We start from the raw sequence: 18,725 nt of genomic DNA, 5'->3' as shown, positions 1-18,725 counted from the left end.
GCGCAGGAAGGCTGTGTTGTGACTTGTTGCTTGAGTTGTGTTTGAACCCAAGGAGGCTGCAGCAGGAGTCATACTGAAGCTGGGGTTTGTGCTGGTGGCTCTCTATGGTGGTTGTGTTCTAGAAGATCGTCAACTAAATCATATAGTAGCAAGGCTTTTTCTTCTTAAAAAAAATTGGCCATGGGATCGGTTTTCACTTGGCAAATGGAAAGGTCTTCAGGAAGAAGGAACATCTGTACACAAAGTGTCTTTGTTTCTTTACAAACAGATGTCTTGGAATGGCATATTATGTCCCGTACATCCTAAATTGCAGGCAAGCGCTAGTGGCAACCTTCAGCTGAGGTTTCAGGAGCTGCAGTTCCTGCAGAGCTAAATCCCTGCTCTTCCCATGTAGACAAATTAATCTCTCCATTTTTACCCACCAGCTTTCTAGTAGAGCTGGTTCCTCTTTCCCGTGGTGTCAACCTGGGCTTCTCCCCATGCCTCAGGGTGGTGGCTGAGGGGGAAGGTGGTCCCTTCTGCTGGACCTCAGCAGCAAGGAACCCCTGAGAGACCCCTGGCTCGATGCGGGTGCTGTGGTCTTCGTGTCCTCGTGCCACTGGGCCTGGTGTGCCATCAGGAGGAAGATCTATGGGGAAAAGATAGTTTAATGATGATTTGTTGACTTTGTGTGGTAGACACTTGAGCTGCCTTACCTGTGGGTCGCTACATTTTTTGTTGGGTGAGATATTGGTTTGTAAATTGGGTGATACTTTCAGCCAGGAAGGAAAAAGAAAATTTCTTTCCAGCTGTGACTGAACTGCTTTTGTGCTCAGCTCTGGGAGGGTCTCCTCTGCACACATAAAACTCACAAAGAGACTGTTGGTGTTTCTTGGTAGGCGCAAGCCAGCTGTTAAATTAATACCTGCTTTTCGAAAGGCAGCTCATAAATTGAAACATGAGATTCTTAGGTTGGGGGGTTAAAAGTCTTCTAAAAATCTCATTAGCTAGTTGTCGTGGAGGTAAGAAGGACGGTGGTTTGATTGAAGCGAATGCAGCCTGCCGGGGTCTGGGCAAGGCCAGCTGGAGTAGGGTCACTGGGACTGGGGGAGGTGAATGCAGCAGGGTGGATGAAGCTGAACCTCTCAATCTCCTCAAAGAAGGTGGTTTTCTTCATGTAGCAGAGAGGATGGCTAGTACTGGGCTGCAGAGACGCTGCAAATGGTAGTGTGGTCAGACAAAGAGAGGTGGGCAGTCCCAGGGCTTTTCTGAGCATCAGAGATAACTGCTCAGCAAGAACTTCTGGGCGTCAGAGCTGGAGGGGAAGCACTGAAAGTGGCCTGCCAGCCCCCATGGAAGGACAGGAGGCCCACTAGGTCCTTTGCAGAAGATTATTGCAAGGAGGTACAGCAAGGAAAAAGGCTGTGCTGCTTTCCACAAGCAGTACTAAAGCCCTGCTTTAACCCCCAGTTTTGAGAAAGGATTTGGAATCCAAAAAACTTACAAGTTTATTGTAAGCATGTTTAAGAACTTGGTCACTGAGTGCTCTCTTTTTAAAGATCAGTAGTCTGTGGTTTGACGTGTGTTATTTCAAAGATCTGCCCCTGAGCAGAAAGTGGGATATCAGCAGAAAAACGTTTCCAATATTTCCACATACTGGAAATAGTCAGTGCAGGGAGAAGGATTAAAATACAGACATGTGGATTGCTCACACTTAAAAGCACTCAATGTAAATGCAAGTAATAATTAACTGGATAAAATATCTTTTGGTTTTCTTACTGTTAGACATTCCGTCCTGCTGCAATGCTGATAGAAAGATCATCTGATTTTGGAGAAACATGGCAAGTATATAGGTACTTTGCCTATGACTGTGAGAGCTCATTTCCTGGGATTTCAACTGGACCCATGAAGAAAGTGGATGATATAATTTGTGATTCTCGATACTCCGACATTGAACCTTCAACAGAGGGAGAGGTCAGAGGGCTTTTTTTCCAATATGTTTTTGTATCGACTTTTTCCGTACAAATTCAGATTCTCTTATTTTTAAAACTGTATCTTTCATTGTACCTTTTTTCCTCCAGGTAATATATCGTGTTTTAGATCCTGCTTTTCGAATTGAAGATCCATACAGTCCACGGATTCAAAGTATGTATGCAGTTACCTCCCAGGTGCATTTGAAATCATTTCTGTGCTTACTTGCTTCCAAAAACCAGTAAGCTACAAGTAAAGCCACGCATTAGCCCCGATCACAGTTTTGAAGTCATATGAATGCATTTATGGAAAGGCTTCTTTTCCTGACATGCTGGGAAATAACGATCACTGTTGTCAGCTCAAGTGGTTGCTGTTACACGCATCATTGTAGTTGATCTTTTTATTAATTGATCAGGGGTTTATTTTCATTAAAGACCCGCTCTCCCCAAAATACATGCAGTCACCAAGAAAAACCTTGGAATGCGATCTGGTAATTGTACAGTATTCAGAGAGAAAAGAAACAGAACTACAGCTGTACTTGTATCATTTTGCAGTTATAGGTAAAATCAAGGGGGTCGTGTTTTATTTTTTAGAACACTGGAGTCATGACTTTAGAACAGTAAGCCGTGATAGCATTGAGGGGCTGGACCACACGGATGCCACATGGCTCAAAGAGAAACCATGTGGGGCATTTGGCCTGAGTAGTGAACTGCAGTGCTTGGGCTTAAACTTGACCTCCACTTTTAATATTCATGCTCAGTTTTGGTTCATGTCCTTCAGTTTAAAACTAACTGGAGCAGAATACAAAAATCTGAAGTAGAAGAGTGTCTGCTAGTTGCTATATCAGTTGAATGCTTTTTCAACCAGCATTTTAAACGAGAAACTGCTTTCATGGGCTTGAAATGCTTTTCAAGCCTAGTTTCAAGGCTATAAGTAATTACACAAGGATTCGTAATATCAAAGGAGATGTGTACACTGAATTAATTACTGCAGTGTTGTCTTCCCATTGATTATCCCTCAAAAACTTCTGCTTTGTATTTGGCCAATGATGGGGTGTTGCTTCTTTCAGCAAAATGTAACTAATTATATTTGCTGGGAAAGTTGTCAGTATAAGAAAGAAGAATACGTTTGTGTCTTGATTCCAGCTAAGATTTTTTCCAAAAAGCTCATAACTCTTACAGCTCCTGGTCCACCTGTCAGTGGTTCCTCAATATCTGGTCCCTGCCCTTCCTACATTTTAAAACGCCAAATAAACAGTGTCTCCTTGGTGGTGCTGTTGCATGTGTCTTTAATATTTGTGTTTGTGCCTATGTGTGCCTATAATAAAATAGACTAAAGCTTTTAATTGAGCTTAAGCTAACTTATACTGTGATCAACCAGTAGTAAAATATTTTTTTTTAGTTTGGGAGTACAAAGTGATGTGATGTGCAGTATGTAAGTGCTGAAATTAAATCTGATATAATCTGGCTGTAGGAAGTGTGCTTGGAAGTCACTCCTGGCTTCCTCCCATTCAATACAATATCTGGTAAATAATTCACAAACGGGGCTTGATTTTTTTTTATGTCCCCTCCAGACCTGTTAAAGATCACAAATCTGAGAGTCAAATTCGTCAAGCTGCACACGCTGGGTGATAATCTCTTGGATTCGAGAATGGAGATCCGAGAGAAGTACTACTACGCCATTTACGACATGGTGGTTCGCGGGAACTGTTTCTGCTATGGACACGCCAGCGAGTGTGCGCCAGTGGACGGCTTTAACGAAGAAGTTGAAGGAATGGTAAATATTCACACTTTCTGCATAATGCTGTTCCTGTCTGTGCCTGGTTTAAGCGATTTAAACACAAGTTTAAAGGTAACACTCCACCCCCTCACTCCCCACCCTTAGTTTTCAAACAAGAAAACCATTAAAACTATTCCTGCTGAGCAAACTTACCTGTAGTTACTGGTGTTAATCAAGCGCAGAGAGCTCATATTAGATGAAAATTGTTTTAGTTTTGCTTTTCTAATTATGTTAAAGAGCTGATGAAATTAAAAGACAGGAATGCAAGAAGGGAATGTAACCGTATGGGGCCAGAGGTATGGGTTTACTTGTTTATCCTAAAATTGAAATGAATAGAGGCATCACAGGATGAAACACCTTCAGGAATCAAACATGACCTGCATTTGTGTCGGTTGTTATCAGCTGAGAAGCGGAGGCTGTAGTCCTAATTAACAGCAGACTCTGAAGGAAAGTCCTCTGCCTGCTTGTAGACTGCTGTGTGAGTGCCACATCCCTTCTGGGCTCTGTTTTTCCCCATGATTTTTTTGCCTGACAAGCAGTAATAGCTCCACTGTTAATGAGTGAGTTATTAACTGGATGAAAATGTAGAGGCATACGGGGAGGTTGTGTGGGTTGCCCCAGGGCCCACGGGATGCCGGTGAGCGGGTATGCTCTGTTGCCCTGTGCTTCCGCTGCATGTCTCCATGTGAGCAGCAGCAAGCCTGGCTTTGCCTTTAAAATCCTGGCTCCAGCACTGGTAGTCCCCATCATCTGAGGCAGCGGCTGTCACACAATCCTTGTTGGTCTGCCTAGTGCTTGATCTGTGCATGCTGAAGGCAAAGTCTGGGGCTGATGGATAAAGCCCATCCAAACCATCTTGCTTTGAGAACCAAGGTAGGGCTGGACAGAAGGCTCTGGGCTAGTGACTTGCTGATATAACTAGATGCATGTTAGTAGCTAATTAACAGCTAATAAGCAGATAACTTTTTGGTCCAAGAGGCTTTTGTGATTATCCAGGCGGAAATGTGCTCTTCTTGTTCATGTCTGAAAGGCATTCAGATATTAGTTCTGGTAAGGAAAGAGGGACAAATTTGGATGAGGACATTCTTACCTTGGCAGGTAAAGGACGCTCCTGTGGCCCTTTATTTCTTCCTATGTGCAGTTGCATGCATTAAAGTCACCAAAAGTGTATCCATTATGTACTAGCTATATTTAGCATTAATTGGAGTGTGGAGTTTTTTTTCCCTTCCCCTTTTATAACCAACTATATTCCTTTATTTTTTTTATTTTTTTAATGACAGGTCCATGGGCACTGCATGTGCAGACATAATACCAAAGGGTTAAACTGTGAACAGTGTTTGGATTTCTACCATGACTTACCCTGGCGACCCGCTGAAGGCCGCAATAGTAACGCATGCAAAAGTGAGTTTGAGTGAAATGCAGATCTGGAGGCTGGTGCGAGCGTTACATGCTGTTACTTGGAAACCTCTGGCAGTATCTAAAGCCCTGCACGTTCTTTGGTTGACTTTGGTGTGTCTTTTCTGCAGCCTTGCATCTCCCCTGGGGCCAGACTCTCACTTTGCTTTCTGTCCTTGTCACAGAGTGCAACTGCAACGGCCACTCCAGCCAGTGCCACTTTGACATGGCTGTGTACATGACGACGGGGAATACCAGCGGTGGCGTGTGTGACGACTGCCAGCACAACACTGTAGGACGCCACTGCGAGCAGTGCAAGCCCTTCTACTTCCAGCACCCGGAGAGAGATCTGCGGGATCCCGATGTCTGTGAGCGTAAGTGCAGCCCTGCTCCTCGGGTGGGAATGGCCATGGCATCCCAGCGGTGGACCCCCAGGGCTTTCCCTGGAGAATTTAGTATTTGCCCCCCCCATCTTTGTATGGCCAGTGCCATGCTCCCAAGCAAAGATCCTTGAGGGAAGGTGGTCGTATTGGAAGTTTTGAGCAAGCCTGGCTGAGTTTTGTTTTCTCTTTGAGAATCTGGAAATTTATCTGGTCATTGTGTGTTCAACCTGTGTCATGTCTAATACTTGCAGGAATGATACACTCTCTCTACACAGCAGCTGAGTTCAAATATTTCAGTGTGAGACTTGGCCTTTTCTTTTGTAGCAGTCAATAAAACGCGTGTGGTGCTTCCTTCTTAGCTTGCAACTGTGACCCGGCTGGCTCCCAAAATGGTGGCATCTGCGATCGCTACACTGATTTCTCCGCTGGCCTCATTGCCGGACAATGCCGTTGTAAATTGTTTGTGGAAGGGGAGCGCTGTGACCTCTGCAAAGAAGGTTTCTATGGCCTGAGTGCCGATGACCCAGCCGGTTGTCAGTGTGAGTAAAAACATATGTCCCTTTACGTGTGATCAAAAGCTCTTGGAGGAGTTGTTAGAGCCAGGAGAAGTTGGTTTGTGGGGTGGTTTTTTTCCCTTTGTTTCATGTTTTTGCTAAAGGAAAAACATTCCTGTAGATTTGCCATAGCTTGGAGTCCACTCGCCCTTAAAACTCAGTTCCCCAGCTGATCCTTCTAATGCATTCAGTAGAAATAGCTGAATCTTCCTTATTTGTTTTTAATTATAAGTCCCTAAGCTAGGGAGGTTTTATTGGGATGGGTGGTGGGCAAAGTGTGCAATTAATCTCTGTTCTGGGGAATTTAGGGGAAGCTTTAATGTAAATATTTAAGTTAGATTCTGTCTAAAATATAACTCCAATCCTGTGTTTTGACCTGCCTGTTTGTATTTCCCGATCTAGCTTGTGCGTGTAATCCCCTGGGTACCCATCCCGGGGGGAATCCTTGTGATTCAGAGACAGGAAACTGCTATTGTAAGCGCCTGGTGACAGGAAAGCAATGCAGTCACTGCCTGGTAAGGAGCTTGCTGTAAAATAAATTAGGAGATGCTGGTGTGAGGAAGGCTGGTGTGCAGAAAGCACAGAGCAAGGTGCTGGCTGCTCTCTCTGACTGCCTGCAAACGGGTGCCTGGCATTCAGGCTGGAGCAGGCACCTCGGGATGTCTGGAGCCGTGAAGCACGCTGTGTTATGGGGAGCTGGGAGGTGCATCAAGGCAGAAAAGAGCATCCAGAAATTAATTCCTGGGACCATAAGGAGTGAGACATTAGGATACCTGTTGCGGTTGCTCTGTGAAAATGAGGGATCTGGGCCAGTTCTGCTGGATCCCTCGCTGGGGTGAAAGACAAAACGGTCAAAGAAGCAGTGCTGGCAAAAAATTTGTTTTCTACACAGGCCGTTATTTTAGGCAGGGATTATTTCATATACATACATTTCCATATAGTGTTTATGTATGCTGGAGTGTTAGAGAAACACGCTGTCAGATAACTGGATGGGTTTGTATAAACACTGACAGGCTGTCTTATCTGACAGCAGACTACATGGAAAAGCTGAACAAGTCTGGCTGTTCACCTAACAAGTTGCAGAGTAGCAGCCCTGCGAGGGCAGTGTCCTGTGCAAAGCCCTGCTGCCCCCTGAGCGGCTCTCTGCTGTGGTGTGGTGTACTGGGTTGTGATTTTCCAGGCCATTCATGGCTTGGGAGCCCCAACTGGTGTAAATGGTGCAGTAGGAGTGAGGTGTCTGAGCTGGGGTCCTCCTGAATCTTGCTTTTAAAGCTAGATGGAAAGATGTGGTTTTTTCTCAAGCCCCTGAGACCGTCAACAAGGAGGAGGAGAGCGGGCAGGGAGGTTGTCTTGGTGGTTGTGGGTCTACTCCCACAACCAGAGGAGCAGGATTCATGGTTTGGGGAGGCAGTCTGGGGTGGCTGAGGCTGAGTATTTCAAAATGTGCCTGTGGGGGGTTAATTTGGCACCGAGTTACAGCACTGGTGATGTTTCCTCCTGCAGCCTGAGCACTGGGGCCTGAGCAATGACATGGATGGATGTCGGCCCTGCGATTGTGACCAGGGAGGAGCGCTCAACAATAAGTGAGTCTCAGCCCCGTTACTCTCCTGTAATCATTCACCCCAGCAAGTTCCGCTTCGTTTGCAACCACAACATCCAGGGCTCAATGTGCTCTGGAAGGGGATGTTTGGGACTGTCTGTCTGCTCCAGTGTGCAGAAAGTGGCAGGTCTGGATTGCAGCAAGGGGTGACAGAGGCATCCATGTCTTTTCCATGCTGAGCAGCCTCTCTTTGTGCCACTGGTGCAGATGAATACGTAAAACTGTTTTTAGTGTAGCTCTGCCTTTGGTCAGCCAGAGTGAGAGCCAGCTGTGGGTTGAGCTCTGCCTTAACCATAACTGGGGTTATGTTAAAGCTTTGCTCTCACAGGATCAAAGCAGGAACCAGGCAGTGACATGGGTCGTCAGGCTGTTCTTGGTTTGCTCTCGAATTGGCCCTTTGGCCAGTCTGTCTGTCTGTCTGTCCCCCCGCTGGGGGAAGTGTGCCAGCTGCGCAGTGCTGCGGCATGGCCCCAGCGGTGCTGCGTGGGGTGGGATGTGCACCTGGAAGTGCCCGTTGAGGGCATGAAGGTTTTTCAGAGAAAAGTGTAGGCTTTGAAGGTGCCCCCATCAGTAAAAGCGTGGAAAGTCCTGGCTTGAATGCCTGGTCAGAGGGATGCTGGGTAGCCAGACCGATCCTCTGACCAGAGCAGTTTTCTGTGCATTAGGTACATGCCTGACCCCAGGCTTTTCAACAGCAGCATGTTCCTTTGCTCTTGTTTCTTTTCTCCCCCTTCCCTCCACAAACCCTTTGAAATGTCTTGCTTTTGTCTGAGGCCACAGAAGTCTCCCAACAGGGTAGACAAACTGTTTCCCACTGGAGCCCATGGGACCACACCAGGGGAGTTTGGGACAGGTCTTGGTGTGGCTCCTGTAGGTCATCCCAGCCTGTGGACACCGCATCTGCAGCAAGGATCGCCGTGGGAATGTCCCACGGGCCATCTCTTCCCTCTGTTCCCAAGTGAATTATTACCCCTTGGCAGCCAGCAGCGTGGGTGTTAGTGATTATTTACTCCTTCGTGCTCGCTCCTTGCGTGCAGATCAGTTATACCACACAGCCCATAACAGCTCCCCCGGCACAGCCGCTTCCAGGGGTTTGGGGTACAGCTCTGCTGCGGCGCAGCAAGGCTTTGCAGCCTCTTTCCCATGTGCTGAGCCCAGCGATTGCGAAACCACGCGGGGAGGGGATGTGCAGCATCTTGGCGCGGGCAGGGAGCAGCTGTGCTTTCCTCCTGGCTCCGGTTCCAGCTCTGCTCTCTAACATCAGTGGGAAGGGGGAGCTTTGCCCTCCCCTGGGCTCCTCTCCTCAGCTGCTGAATTGCTGCTTCCTGGCTCCAATTCAGGATGTGGGTTGCAGTGCCTGGGGCAGCCGCACCTCTCTCTGAAATTCTTCCACTAAATTCTTCCCTGCACTGTAACCCAGGTGGTGGAGTCATCGCTGTCCCTGGAGGGGAAACTTCCCAGCTCCCCTTCTGAGGCAGCTAGAGCACTTGTGGCATCTCAAAGTGAGCATTTAAATGAATCTGTGCAATTTCAAAAATGGCTTCAGTTAAAAATTACTCTGTGAGCTTGAGAAGATTTTCTGTGGAAACCAGAGGGGTTTGACTTTAGAAAATGTGTCTAAATTCAACTAGAACTTAAAGAAATTAGTATCTTCTGGTGGACCAAAAAACCTTCCTATGAAAAAGTCTGAACAGGCACATGCAAAAATACACCCTGCCCAAGGGTTCTTCATAAGCAGGGTGGACTCTCTGGGGACACCACCAAAAGGCTGTCTTGGGGGCAGAGCTGTACTGGGAAAGGAAAACGGCTCCTTACGCAGCAAGCAGAGCTGCTGTATGTCACCCTGGACAGACCTTCAGTGTTCCCCAGCAATGGCTCTGTCTGTCCCACGGCTTTGGCTGTGTCGGTCCTATTCTAAAGCAGCCGGGTATGGTTTTCCCCTGTTCAGAGCTGCCAGTGGGTGACCTCTCGGGATGTGCTTTGCAGCATATGGGAGCAGCTTGACGTCCCGGGATGTGCAGGGTCATGCATGTTTTTGCTTTGCCTGAGCCCGTACAGACAGATACGCGGCTTGCATGGCCTGCACGCCTGGAGCTGAAGGCTGCCCTTGGCTTGTAGGACAGACCTGCGTCTTGGCTACGTCTGTGGTAGCAAGGGAAGCTCTCCCAGGGCTGCTCTCTGGCCCCAGGGAACTGCCTGCATCCATAGCAGGAAATCCTCTCGCCACCCAAACAGAGGAAACCGCGTGCACAGTGCCTACTGAACATGGTCCCTGGCCTGTCCTCGCTCCTAGCCTAAGCCTAGGAGTTGTCTGGGGGAATGGCAGTTGGGTCGAGCCAGGACTGTGCCCAGGACTGTGCTGCCATTTTAGCAGTGCAGATGGTCCAGCTGCAGAGCCTGAGAACATCTCGTGTCTAGAGGCAGCTGTGTCCAGAAGCACTTCTCCGCCTGTGCCAGTTAAAACGTCAAAGCTGGAATTAGCTCTATCTGTGCTCCCCATAGCCAAGATGTGTTGTAAATTCACTGCTCTTCCATTTCAGCTGCTCAAGTGAATCTGGCCAGTGCAAGTGCCGGCCCCACATGTTTGGACGTCAGTGTAACCAGGTGGAGCCTGGCTATTACTTCATTTCGCTCGATCATTACATCTACGAGGCGGAGGAAGCCAGCTTGGGTCCCGTGAGTAGCAGTTTTAGTGGGCTGGTGTGTCTGGACAGCTGTGGGAAAGTTGTTTCACCATTTGGGTGTTGGAAGCATCTGTTTCATACCCCGAGTGTTTTGCAATTAAAATGTGGAAAACACAGAACTGAATTGAGAACTGTCAACCTGTGGCTGTTCAGTCTTAGTGATGATAAATAATGTAATGTCATGGGGGAAACTGCCTTTCTCTTTTTTAAACCTTTTTCTTTGATCATGACTGCACAGCTTGTTTCCTGTCAGCATCCCTCTCTGTACCCCACTGCCTACATGTCCATTGCACCCACTTCTCCTTCCCCTCTTATCTCAAGAGTGGTGGGACACTGACACTGGCTCTTCTCTTTGCTATGGAAACCGGGAAAGAACAAAGCATGCGTTTAAGCACATTGCTGTAGCTTTTAGAGTTTCTGTACATCAGTAACATTTCTTTTATTAATGACTAAAACCATGGTTGATTGTACAGGAAACTGTTTTTGTAACTGAGGTTGCCTCTAGGTTGTTGCTGATGTGGTACATCAGAATTTCTGTCTCTTTCTGTTCACCACTGCACAGCCTTGCTTTTCATTCATTAACAGCAGCTAGGTGATTGCATCAATTATTTTTGCCTCCAGCAAGGAGTCAGGGAGATGAGATAATGGCTTCTCCAAAGCAGCAGATCCTTGTCTGCCTGCAGTTGGGCACTTTGTCCTAATTTATTTATTCCAGGCAAAATGCAGCCACTTAGCAGTTTCAGCCAAGGCAGAGGGTTTTTGCTGTTAGGTGAGGGCTGTCAGAAGGGCTTTTTTAAGTACATTGATAGCAAGAGGAGGTCTAAAGAAAACGTTGGACCAATACTTGTTGAATGAAGACGGTCATCTCACTAATAGGGGCGAAGAAAAGGCAGAGGCCTTCAATGCTTTTCTTGCCTCAGTCTTTAATAATACTGATAGGTGTGGGCTGCCCTGTCCCCTGAGTCAAAGGACGATGAGTGTGGGAAACATGACTTTCCATTTGTGGACACTGAAATTGTAAGGGACCAGCTGTATCAGCTGAATGTTCACAAGTCCATGGGGCCTGATGGCATTCAGCCCAGAGTACTGAAAGAGCTAGTGGATGTTATGGCAGGAGCCCTTTGCCAAAAGTCTTGGGAGTCTGGGAAGGTCCCTGCTGACTGGAAGCTGGTCAGTGTTGTTCCCATCTACAGGAAGGGCATGAGGGAAGACCTAGTGAACTACAGACCTGTTAGTCTAACCTCAGTTCCTGGGAAAAATATGAAGATTATACTGGGTACTACTGAAAGGCATTTAAAGAATAATGCCATCATCAGGCATAGTCAGCATGGGTTCACAAAGGGAATGTCCTGTTTAATTTGATGTCCTTCTACAATAAGGTCACCCACCTCATGAATGAAGGGAAGGTGATGGATGTATTTTTCCTGTATTTTAGTAAGGCTTTTGATACTGTCCCTCACAGCATCTGTCTGGACAAGTTGTCCAACTGTGGGATGAACAGGTTCACGGTGTGCTGGGTAAAGAACTGGCTGAAGGGCAGGGCTCAAAGGGTTGTAGTTAATGGGGCCACATCTGGCTGGTCACCAGCAGTGTTCCACAGGGTTCCAGTTCTGTTCAATGTATTTATCAATTATCTGGATGCAGGAGTTGAATGCACCATTAGCAAGTTTGCTGATGATACTAACCTGGGAGGTGCAGTTGACTCTCTTGAGGGACAGGAGGCCTTGCAGAGAGATCCAGATAGATTGGAGGATTGGGTTATGATTAATGGAATTGAAATTAACGAGTCCAAGTGCCGGATTCTGCACCTGGGACAGAGTAATGCCGGTTGCTAGTATAAACTGGGAGAGGAGCAGCTGGAGAGCAGCCCTGCAGAGAGGGGCCTGGGGGTGCTGGTCAGCAGTGGGCTCAGCAGGAGTCAGCAGTGTGCCCTGGCAGCCAGGAGAGCAAACCCCATCCTGGGCTGCATCAAACACAGCATCACGAGCTGGTCAAAAGAGGTGATTCTTCAGCTGTATTCAGTGTTGGTGCAGCCTCAGCTTGAATACTGTGTGCAGTTCTGGGCCCCGCAGTTTAAGAAGGCTGTGAAGGTCCTTGAATACCTCCAGAGGACGGCAACAAAGCTGGTGAAAGGGCTGGAAGGAGTCTCCTAGGAGGAGAGGCTGAGGACTTTGGGCTTGTCTAGTGTGGAGAGAAGGAGACTGAGCGGAAACCTCATTGCTCGTTGCAGCTTCCTGAGGAGGGTCAGTGGAGAGGGAGGTGCTGAGCTCTTCTCCCTGGGATCCAGTGATAGGACATGTGGGAATGGTTCAAAGCTGCGCCAGGGGAGGGTTAGACTGGACACTAGGAAGCATTTCTTTACCGAGAGGGTGGTCAAACACTGGAACAGGCTTCCTAAAGAGGGGGTCGATGTCCCAAGCTTGTCAGTGTTTAAGAGGAATTTGGACAATGCCCCTAATAACATCCTTTAACTTCTGGTCAGCCCTGAAGGGGTCAGGCAGTTGGACTAGATGCTTGCTGTAAGTCCCTTCCAACTGAAATGTTCTGTTCTATTCTATTCTGTTCCTGTGGAGAGGGAAGATAGCGCAGAGCAGAATGGTGTGTGAGCTGGCACAAGGGTTTTGGTGCATTTGTGTCTGCCCACCAGGAGAGGTGGTGAGGCCTCACCAAGGCTCATGGCACTCAGAGATGGAGGAACTCAGCATGAAAACCCCCCTTGCCAGGCAGAGCAAGGGGATGTACCACTGGTTGTCTCTTAAAACCTTCAGAACAAGCCATTTTTAAAAATGCCAATATCAAAAAACTTCCTTACTAATCTGGTGGCAGAATAAAGCTCTGAATTTCCAGGTGGGGGCCCAGCACAAGACAATCCAAGGTGGCACAGAGTTGCAGGGATTTTCGGGTGGTGCCAAGCCCCCGTGCTGAAGCACAGCTGCACGCCCTCACTCGCATCCTGCTTGTCGTCCCTTCTGGGGAGCTCCAACCCTTTGTGTAAAGCTGAAATAATAATTTATAGCCAGGCTCTCTTCAAAGAGGATGATAATACATGAGGGGACATCCTGAAGTGGTATGTACATATGTAGAGACATTTCCTTACATTTTATCCCTCTCTGCTGAAGCAGCTTCCTTAGGAAAGCACAGGATGTTGTTCTATGGAGAGAACTATTTGTGAATGCAGAATATTTGAAACAGGAAGTTTGAACACCACACGTTTCCATTTTCTGTTGCTTTTTTCCTCTTATATAAAGAGCAGCAGGTAAAAACCTGGCACCTCAGACTGAAAAGAGTGACCACATATTGGTCTGGCTATTAAATATCTATTGATTATTAGGATCTCTGATATTTAGTGACACCCTATTCATGATGGCTGTGATCTGCTTTTCAAATGTTATCCTGAGCAGTGGTTTGGTTTGGAGCGGCCCAGTGCAGTCAGGAAGTAATTAGCACTCAGCTTGGGCAGTTCATAGAGCAGTTATGTGCCACTGCAGTAAATCCTGCTGTGACAAGTATGATGTGAAAGTCCTTACAATGAAGAAGATGTCATAGCTGGTGGATTAGGTACTCACAGCAAGCTTTTAAATATAATTCCCCACTATAACAGAGAAATGGATGAAGAGTTGTGCAGCAATGTTGTATTTTGTCTTTCTTGCTTTTTGTGTGTTGTTAAGTGGAAGGGCAACGGTGTGCATGCACATGGGTTTAAAAGAGAATTTGTGTTCTCTGGGATGCAAATGATGAATGCTAGGGATCCATCAGCAGAACTCATTGCTTCACGCACTCATGTGGGGCTTGCAAATTTAATGTATCAGTATTATATCTCTGTTCCCACTTTTTGTAGGGAGTAAACATAATAGAGCGCCAGTACACGCCAGACCGCACACCATCCTGGACAGGCATAGGATTTGTAAGGGTCCCTGAGGGGGCATACCTGGAATTCTACATCGACAACATCCCCTACTCCATGGAGTACGATATTCTGGTCCGCTATGAGCCACAGGTAGGTTTGTGAGTACAGGCACGGCTACCTGCTGGCAGGCGTTGGATGTCCCAGTGCATGACTGACAGGAGCCTGGTGCTTCCAGGAGTCATCAGGACTCAAAGACAAGGATGGACACTCAGTTGACTGTCTGAGGTGCATGAAAATCCCGGAAGATGTTGACTATGACTAGTATTATTTGCTTTACAGTTTTGTTCATTATTGCATTGTTTCTGCACCTGTTTAATGAGCAAATTAAAAAGTGACAAGTCCCATCAGGACATATTAGAATATAAATTTGGCATCAGCCAGGCGGGCTTCCAATGGATGGAAATGCTGTTATGCGCCTTAGGAGACAAATCTTCTGTCTTGGATGGTGAATGCCTGCAGCCAAGAGTTTGCATGCAGTTGGTTTTGACTGTGGATAATTTGCTGGAAAGAGAAAAATTCCCCCAGCTCCCTATGTAGAGCTTGGCAAGAATTGACTGCAGTGAAATACTCATGTGCAGCACCCAGAGGTGGAGGCAGAGGAGGTCACCAAACTCCTTGGTGATGCTGTGCCGCAGATGGGGCTGCTGACCACCTACGTCAAATCATGGATTTTTGGGAGGGAGAGAGGTGGTCGTGCTGGAGGATGCTCAGGGACCCTTGCCTCATCTTGTCTCAGCCCAAACCCGCAGCCAGTATCTGCCCCATTGATGCTGGAGCTGCAGCCCTGTCCTCCCCAAAGCACAGTGGCCACCCCGTCAGTGCACCCGCTTTTCCTGGCCTGAGCTCTGGATGCTCCCGGGAGCTTATGACTGTTGCTTGATGCTGATCAGCTTTTTTTTTCCTCTCCAGTTGCCAGATCAGTGGGAAAAAGCTGTGATCAGCGTCACGCGCCCAGGCAAGATTCCCACGGGTAGCCGGTGTGGCAACACAGTTCCTGATGATGATAATCAGGTCATCTCGCTGTCACCGGGCTCGAGGTCGGTATAACTAGATGGGCCAAAAGGAAAAAAAAAAAACTAAAAAATTGAAATGGACAAGCATCACTTTTTCAGTTTGCAGTGACCTCTATGAAAATGAACAAAATTTAGTCTCAAACAGGTTATAAAAACATTGTGTCTGTAGACTCAAAGTTTTGTTTATTCTCATTGTCAAATTTGTTTTGTTCATTGAGTAAAGAGGGGAGGAAGTGTTCACACAGCCTGTGAGGGAACATCGGTATGACTCTTTACCTTGCCGATAGGCTTTTCCGGTTCTGACTTGCACAAGCCTCCAAACCCCCTCTCTCACATTGTAGCTTTTGTTCTGCCCGGTCCTGGCTGCTTTCCATTATCTTGATTGCTTTATAGGGCCACCTGAAATGCTTTATGGTGCTGGACGTTTGAAGTAAGAATTGTTTCCTGTTCCTAATGCAGATACGTTGTTCTCCCACGGCCCGTCTGCTTCGAGAAGGGGCTGAATTACACCATCCGCCTGGAGCTGGCCCAGTACTCCTCGGTGGATACCGAGATGGAGAGCCCGTACACGCTTATTGACTCTGTGAGCAGAAATTATTTCGGGGATGCTCTGGTGGAAAAGTATATTTAAAAGCCTGAAAGTTTGCATCTCTTCTGGGATGCGTCTGTGTGAATCCAGAGTAATACTTTACAATGTTGTTGCTCATGGCTGAAGACAGATTTTAACTGAATAATGAGAAGCAGCATATGTTTCTTCAGCCTCAGAGTATGTGGGTTGTTTTTCTGCTAAGAGGCTTTTGCTGCATTTTACAGGAGTGCAGCTATTTCCACAGACCTGAACTTTCACAGTAGTTTCTTTGGGAAGGCTAGTGTGTGCCATGTATATCATTAATGTATACCTTTTCCTTTTGAATGGATAGAATTTGGCAGATTTGGTAAGAATTTGTTAGATGCCAGAAACATTCCACCAAAAACTATAGAATTTCTGTAATTTCCCTTCCAAATTCTGTCTGTCTGTTTGCTTTTTGGCCAAAAATGGATGATAGCAACTGAGATAATACAGAATTTTCACAATTTTGGTGGAGGCTATTTGTAAATAGTGACACTTTGTCATTGTAAAATTGTTTTGTAGCTTGTTCTCATGCCATACTGCAAGTCGCTGGACATATTCACAGTGGGAGGCTCAGGCGAAGATGTGGTCACAAACAGCGCTTGGGAAACTTTCCAAAGATACCGGTGTCTGGAAAACAGCCGGAGTGTTGTGAAAACTCCCATGACAGATGTCTGCAAGAACATCATATTCAGCATTTCTGCTCTATTACACGAGACCGCGTTATGTACGTAACCACTACTTGTAGGGCAAACTGCCCCTGGAAGTTTGATCAGGCTTCCAGGCAGAGCGGTTTGCACGGGGAAGGCATGTGCACGGGATGAGGCAGGTGTTCACATCATTCCCCTGATGGTTTTCTCCACTCAGCGTGCCAGTGTGACCCCCAGGGCTCCCTGAGTTCAGTGTGTGACCCCAGCGGAGGACAGTGCCAGTGTCGTCCTAACGTCGTTGGAAGACAGTGTGACAGATGTGCCCCTGGCACCTTCGGGTTCGGGCCGAGTGGATGCCGACGTACGTTAAACCCATGTCTCTGGGCTGGGCTGTGGTCAGGTCCCTGTGTTTAGGGCTTGCCAGGGAAACGCAGCCCCTCTCACCCTCTCCTTGCAGCATGTGAGTGCCACGTCCGAGGCTCTTACAACGCCTTCTGCGATGCGGAGACGGGCCAGTGCCACTGCTTCCCAGGGGTGTATGGGCGGCAGTGCGACCGCTGCCTGCCCGGCTTCTGGGGCTTCCCCAGCTGCCAGCCCTGCCACTGCAACGGCCACGCTGATGACTGCAACCCCTACACCGGGGAGTGCCTGAGCTGCCGGGACCACACGGCAGGTCACAACTGTGAGAGGTATGGTGTGCACACCCGGTCCACAGCCTCTCCTTCCCCCTAGCAGGATGGGCAGAGCAGCTGTTCCCCTCCACCGCTGGTGCTCAGTTAGATGTGAATCCACAGGGAAAGTCCCTGGACTGTGCAGGCTAGAACAGGCTGGTGGTCCAGGAGGATGGTGGGAGTGAGGACCCCCTCTTCCCTGCCTGTAGCCTCCTGCCTCCCAGCATCTCCTGCCCAGACATGCAAGAGTGTGGTGTGGGACCCCAGGGCTTCGGAGAGAGTTTCTCCGTTGCAAGCCTCCTGAGAGGCATCTGCCTTGGGTCTCCTGCTCTTACACTGGCAGAAGCCAGACAAGTTTGCCTCTGTGGGCACAGCTGCTCAGGGTGTGAGTGGCACAGGTAACCCGTAAGGATGGTTATGTGCTTTGGTTCTTCACAGTGGTTGAAAAGCTGAGTGTAGTTATAACAGGGCTTCAGTCCATTTGCCTGAGGTCCCCTGCATGCCATGTACCCCATTGCGCAGGTGCCAGGCTGGCCGCAGGTGCCAGGCTGGCTACTACGGAGACCCTGTCCTGGGATCGGGTGACCACTGCCGCCCCTGCCCTTGCCCTGACGGCCCCGAAAGCGGACGCCAGTTTGCCAGCAGCTGTTACCAGGATCCGGTCACGCTGCAAGTCGTGTGTGTCTGTAGCGTGGGATACATAGGTACTTGGTGGGTGCATGGGGTGGGGCTGGTTGGGTTGAACCTCCCAGTGGGAAGGGGTGTGTTCGTATGGGTTGCTGGATATGGCCACAGCACCGGCATCAGTGTGTTGCTGCTGGAGGCTGGCAGTGCTTGGAAGGTACCAGGGCAGATGGTGATGCCAGCACTACCATGAACCTCATCCCTGGCAGCATGGTGAGAGATGACCAGTGGTCGGCAGAGGTGGACAGGACAGCAGTGGAACTGAGGGGATGAGCGTGCTGGCAGCTGGGCTGCAGCACCATGCCTCGCTGCCCCAGGCGGTACTGTCCATGCTGCACCGCGCTGCCGCAGTCTCACCAAGCACTGCTGTTGCTTTCAGCATGATCCAGTGAACATCATCCCCCCCATTAATGGCCTTTATTGTCTTGCCTCAGTCTTGCCGTTTACGGGGCTGTGCACTAGCGAGCCGTGATGGTAATTTCCACTGTGCCTGTTTGAACAAACAGGCAGTCGATGTGATGAATGTGCGTCTGGCTTCTTTGGGAGCCCCGACGAGGTTGGTGGCGCCTGCCAGCCGTGCCAGTGCAACAACAACATCGACACCACTGACCCGGAGGCCTGCAACAAGAAGACGGGGATGTGTGTGAAGTGCCTGTATCACACGGAGGGCGAGAACTGCCACCTCTGCAAACAGGGCTACTATGGGAGTGCCCTGCAGCAGGACTGCAGAAGTGAGTGGGAGACACGGCCGCAACCCCTCCGCCATCCATGTCATTGTGCAGTGGCAGCTGCCTGAGCTTTTTTTTTATTTCCCTGGGAACATTTGGGGGGGGGGGGAAACTCAA

General features: G+C 48.4%; 1 protein-coding gene across 1 annotated transcript in view; it reads left to right on the top strand.

Annotated features, from left to right (window-relative positions):
- Positions 1 to 18,611, top strand: part of LOC104470426 (laminin subunit beta-1-like) — a gene marked incomplete at its 3' end in the record, with an annotated part of 21,058 nt that extends 2,447 nt beyond the window's left edge. The window contains exons 3-19 of the mRNA XM_010085353.1: positions 1,765 to 1,953; positions 2,061 to 2,124; positions 3,524 to 3,726; positions 5,010 to 5,130; positions 5,310 to 5,498; positions 5,867 to 6,046; positions 6,464 to 6,576; positions 7,565 to 7,644; positions 10,202 to 10,337; positions 14,184 to 14,342; positions 15,162 to 15,289; positions 15,725 to 15,848; positions 16,398 to 16,602; positions 16,743 to 16,886; positions 16,983 to 17,214; positions 17,737 to 17,900; positions 18,387 to 18,611. Of these exons, the coding sequence (XP_010083655.1) occupies positions 1,765 to 1,953; positions 2,061 to 2,124; positions 3,524 to 3,726; positions 5,010 to 5,130; positions 5,310 to 5,498; positions 5,867 to 6,046; positions 6,464 to 6,576; positions 7,565 to 7,644; positions 10,202 to 10,337; positions 14,184 to 14,342; positions 15,162 to 15,289; positions 15,725 to 15,848; positions 16,398 to 16,602; positions 16,743 to 16,886; positions 16,983 to 17,214; positions 17,737 to 17,900; positions 18,387 to 18,611 (2,656 nt within the window). The remainder of the gene's footprint in view (positions 1 to 1,764; positions 1,954 to 2,060; positions 2,125 to 3,523; positions 3,727 to 5,009; positions 5,131 to 5,309; positions 5,499 to 5,866; positions 6,047 to 6,463; positions 6,577 to 7,564; positions 7,645 to 10,201; positions 10,338 to 14,183; positions 14,343 to 15,161; positions 15,290 to 15,724; positions 15,849 to 16,397; positions 16,603 to 16,742; positions 16,887 to 16,982; positions 17,215 to 17,736; positions 17,901 to 18,386) is intronic.
- Between the last annotated feature and the right edge of the window lie 114 nt (positions 18,612 to 18,725).

This window comes from Pterocles gutturalis, unplaced genomic scaffold, assembly GCF_000699245.1.
Source record: "Pterocles gutturalis isolate BGI_N339 unplaced genomic scaffold, ASM69924v1 scaffold640, whole genome shotgun sequence".
In the NCBI taxonomy this organism is placed as follows: domain Eukaryota; kingdom Metazoa; phylum Chordata; class Aves; order Pterocliformes; family Pteroclidae; genus Pterocles; species Pterocles gutturalis.
Note: the sequence above shows the minus strand (reverse complement) of the source record. Positions and strands in the feature narration are given on the sequence as shown.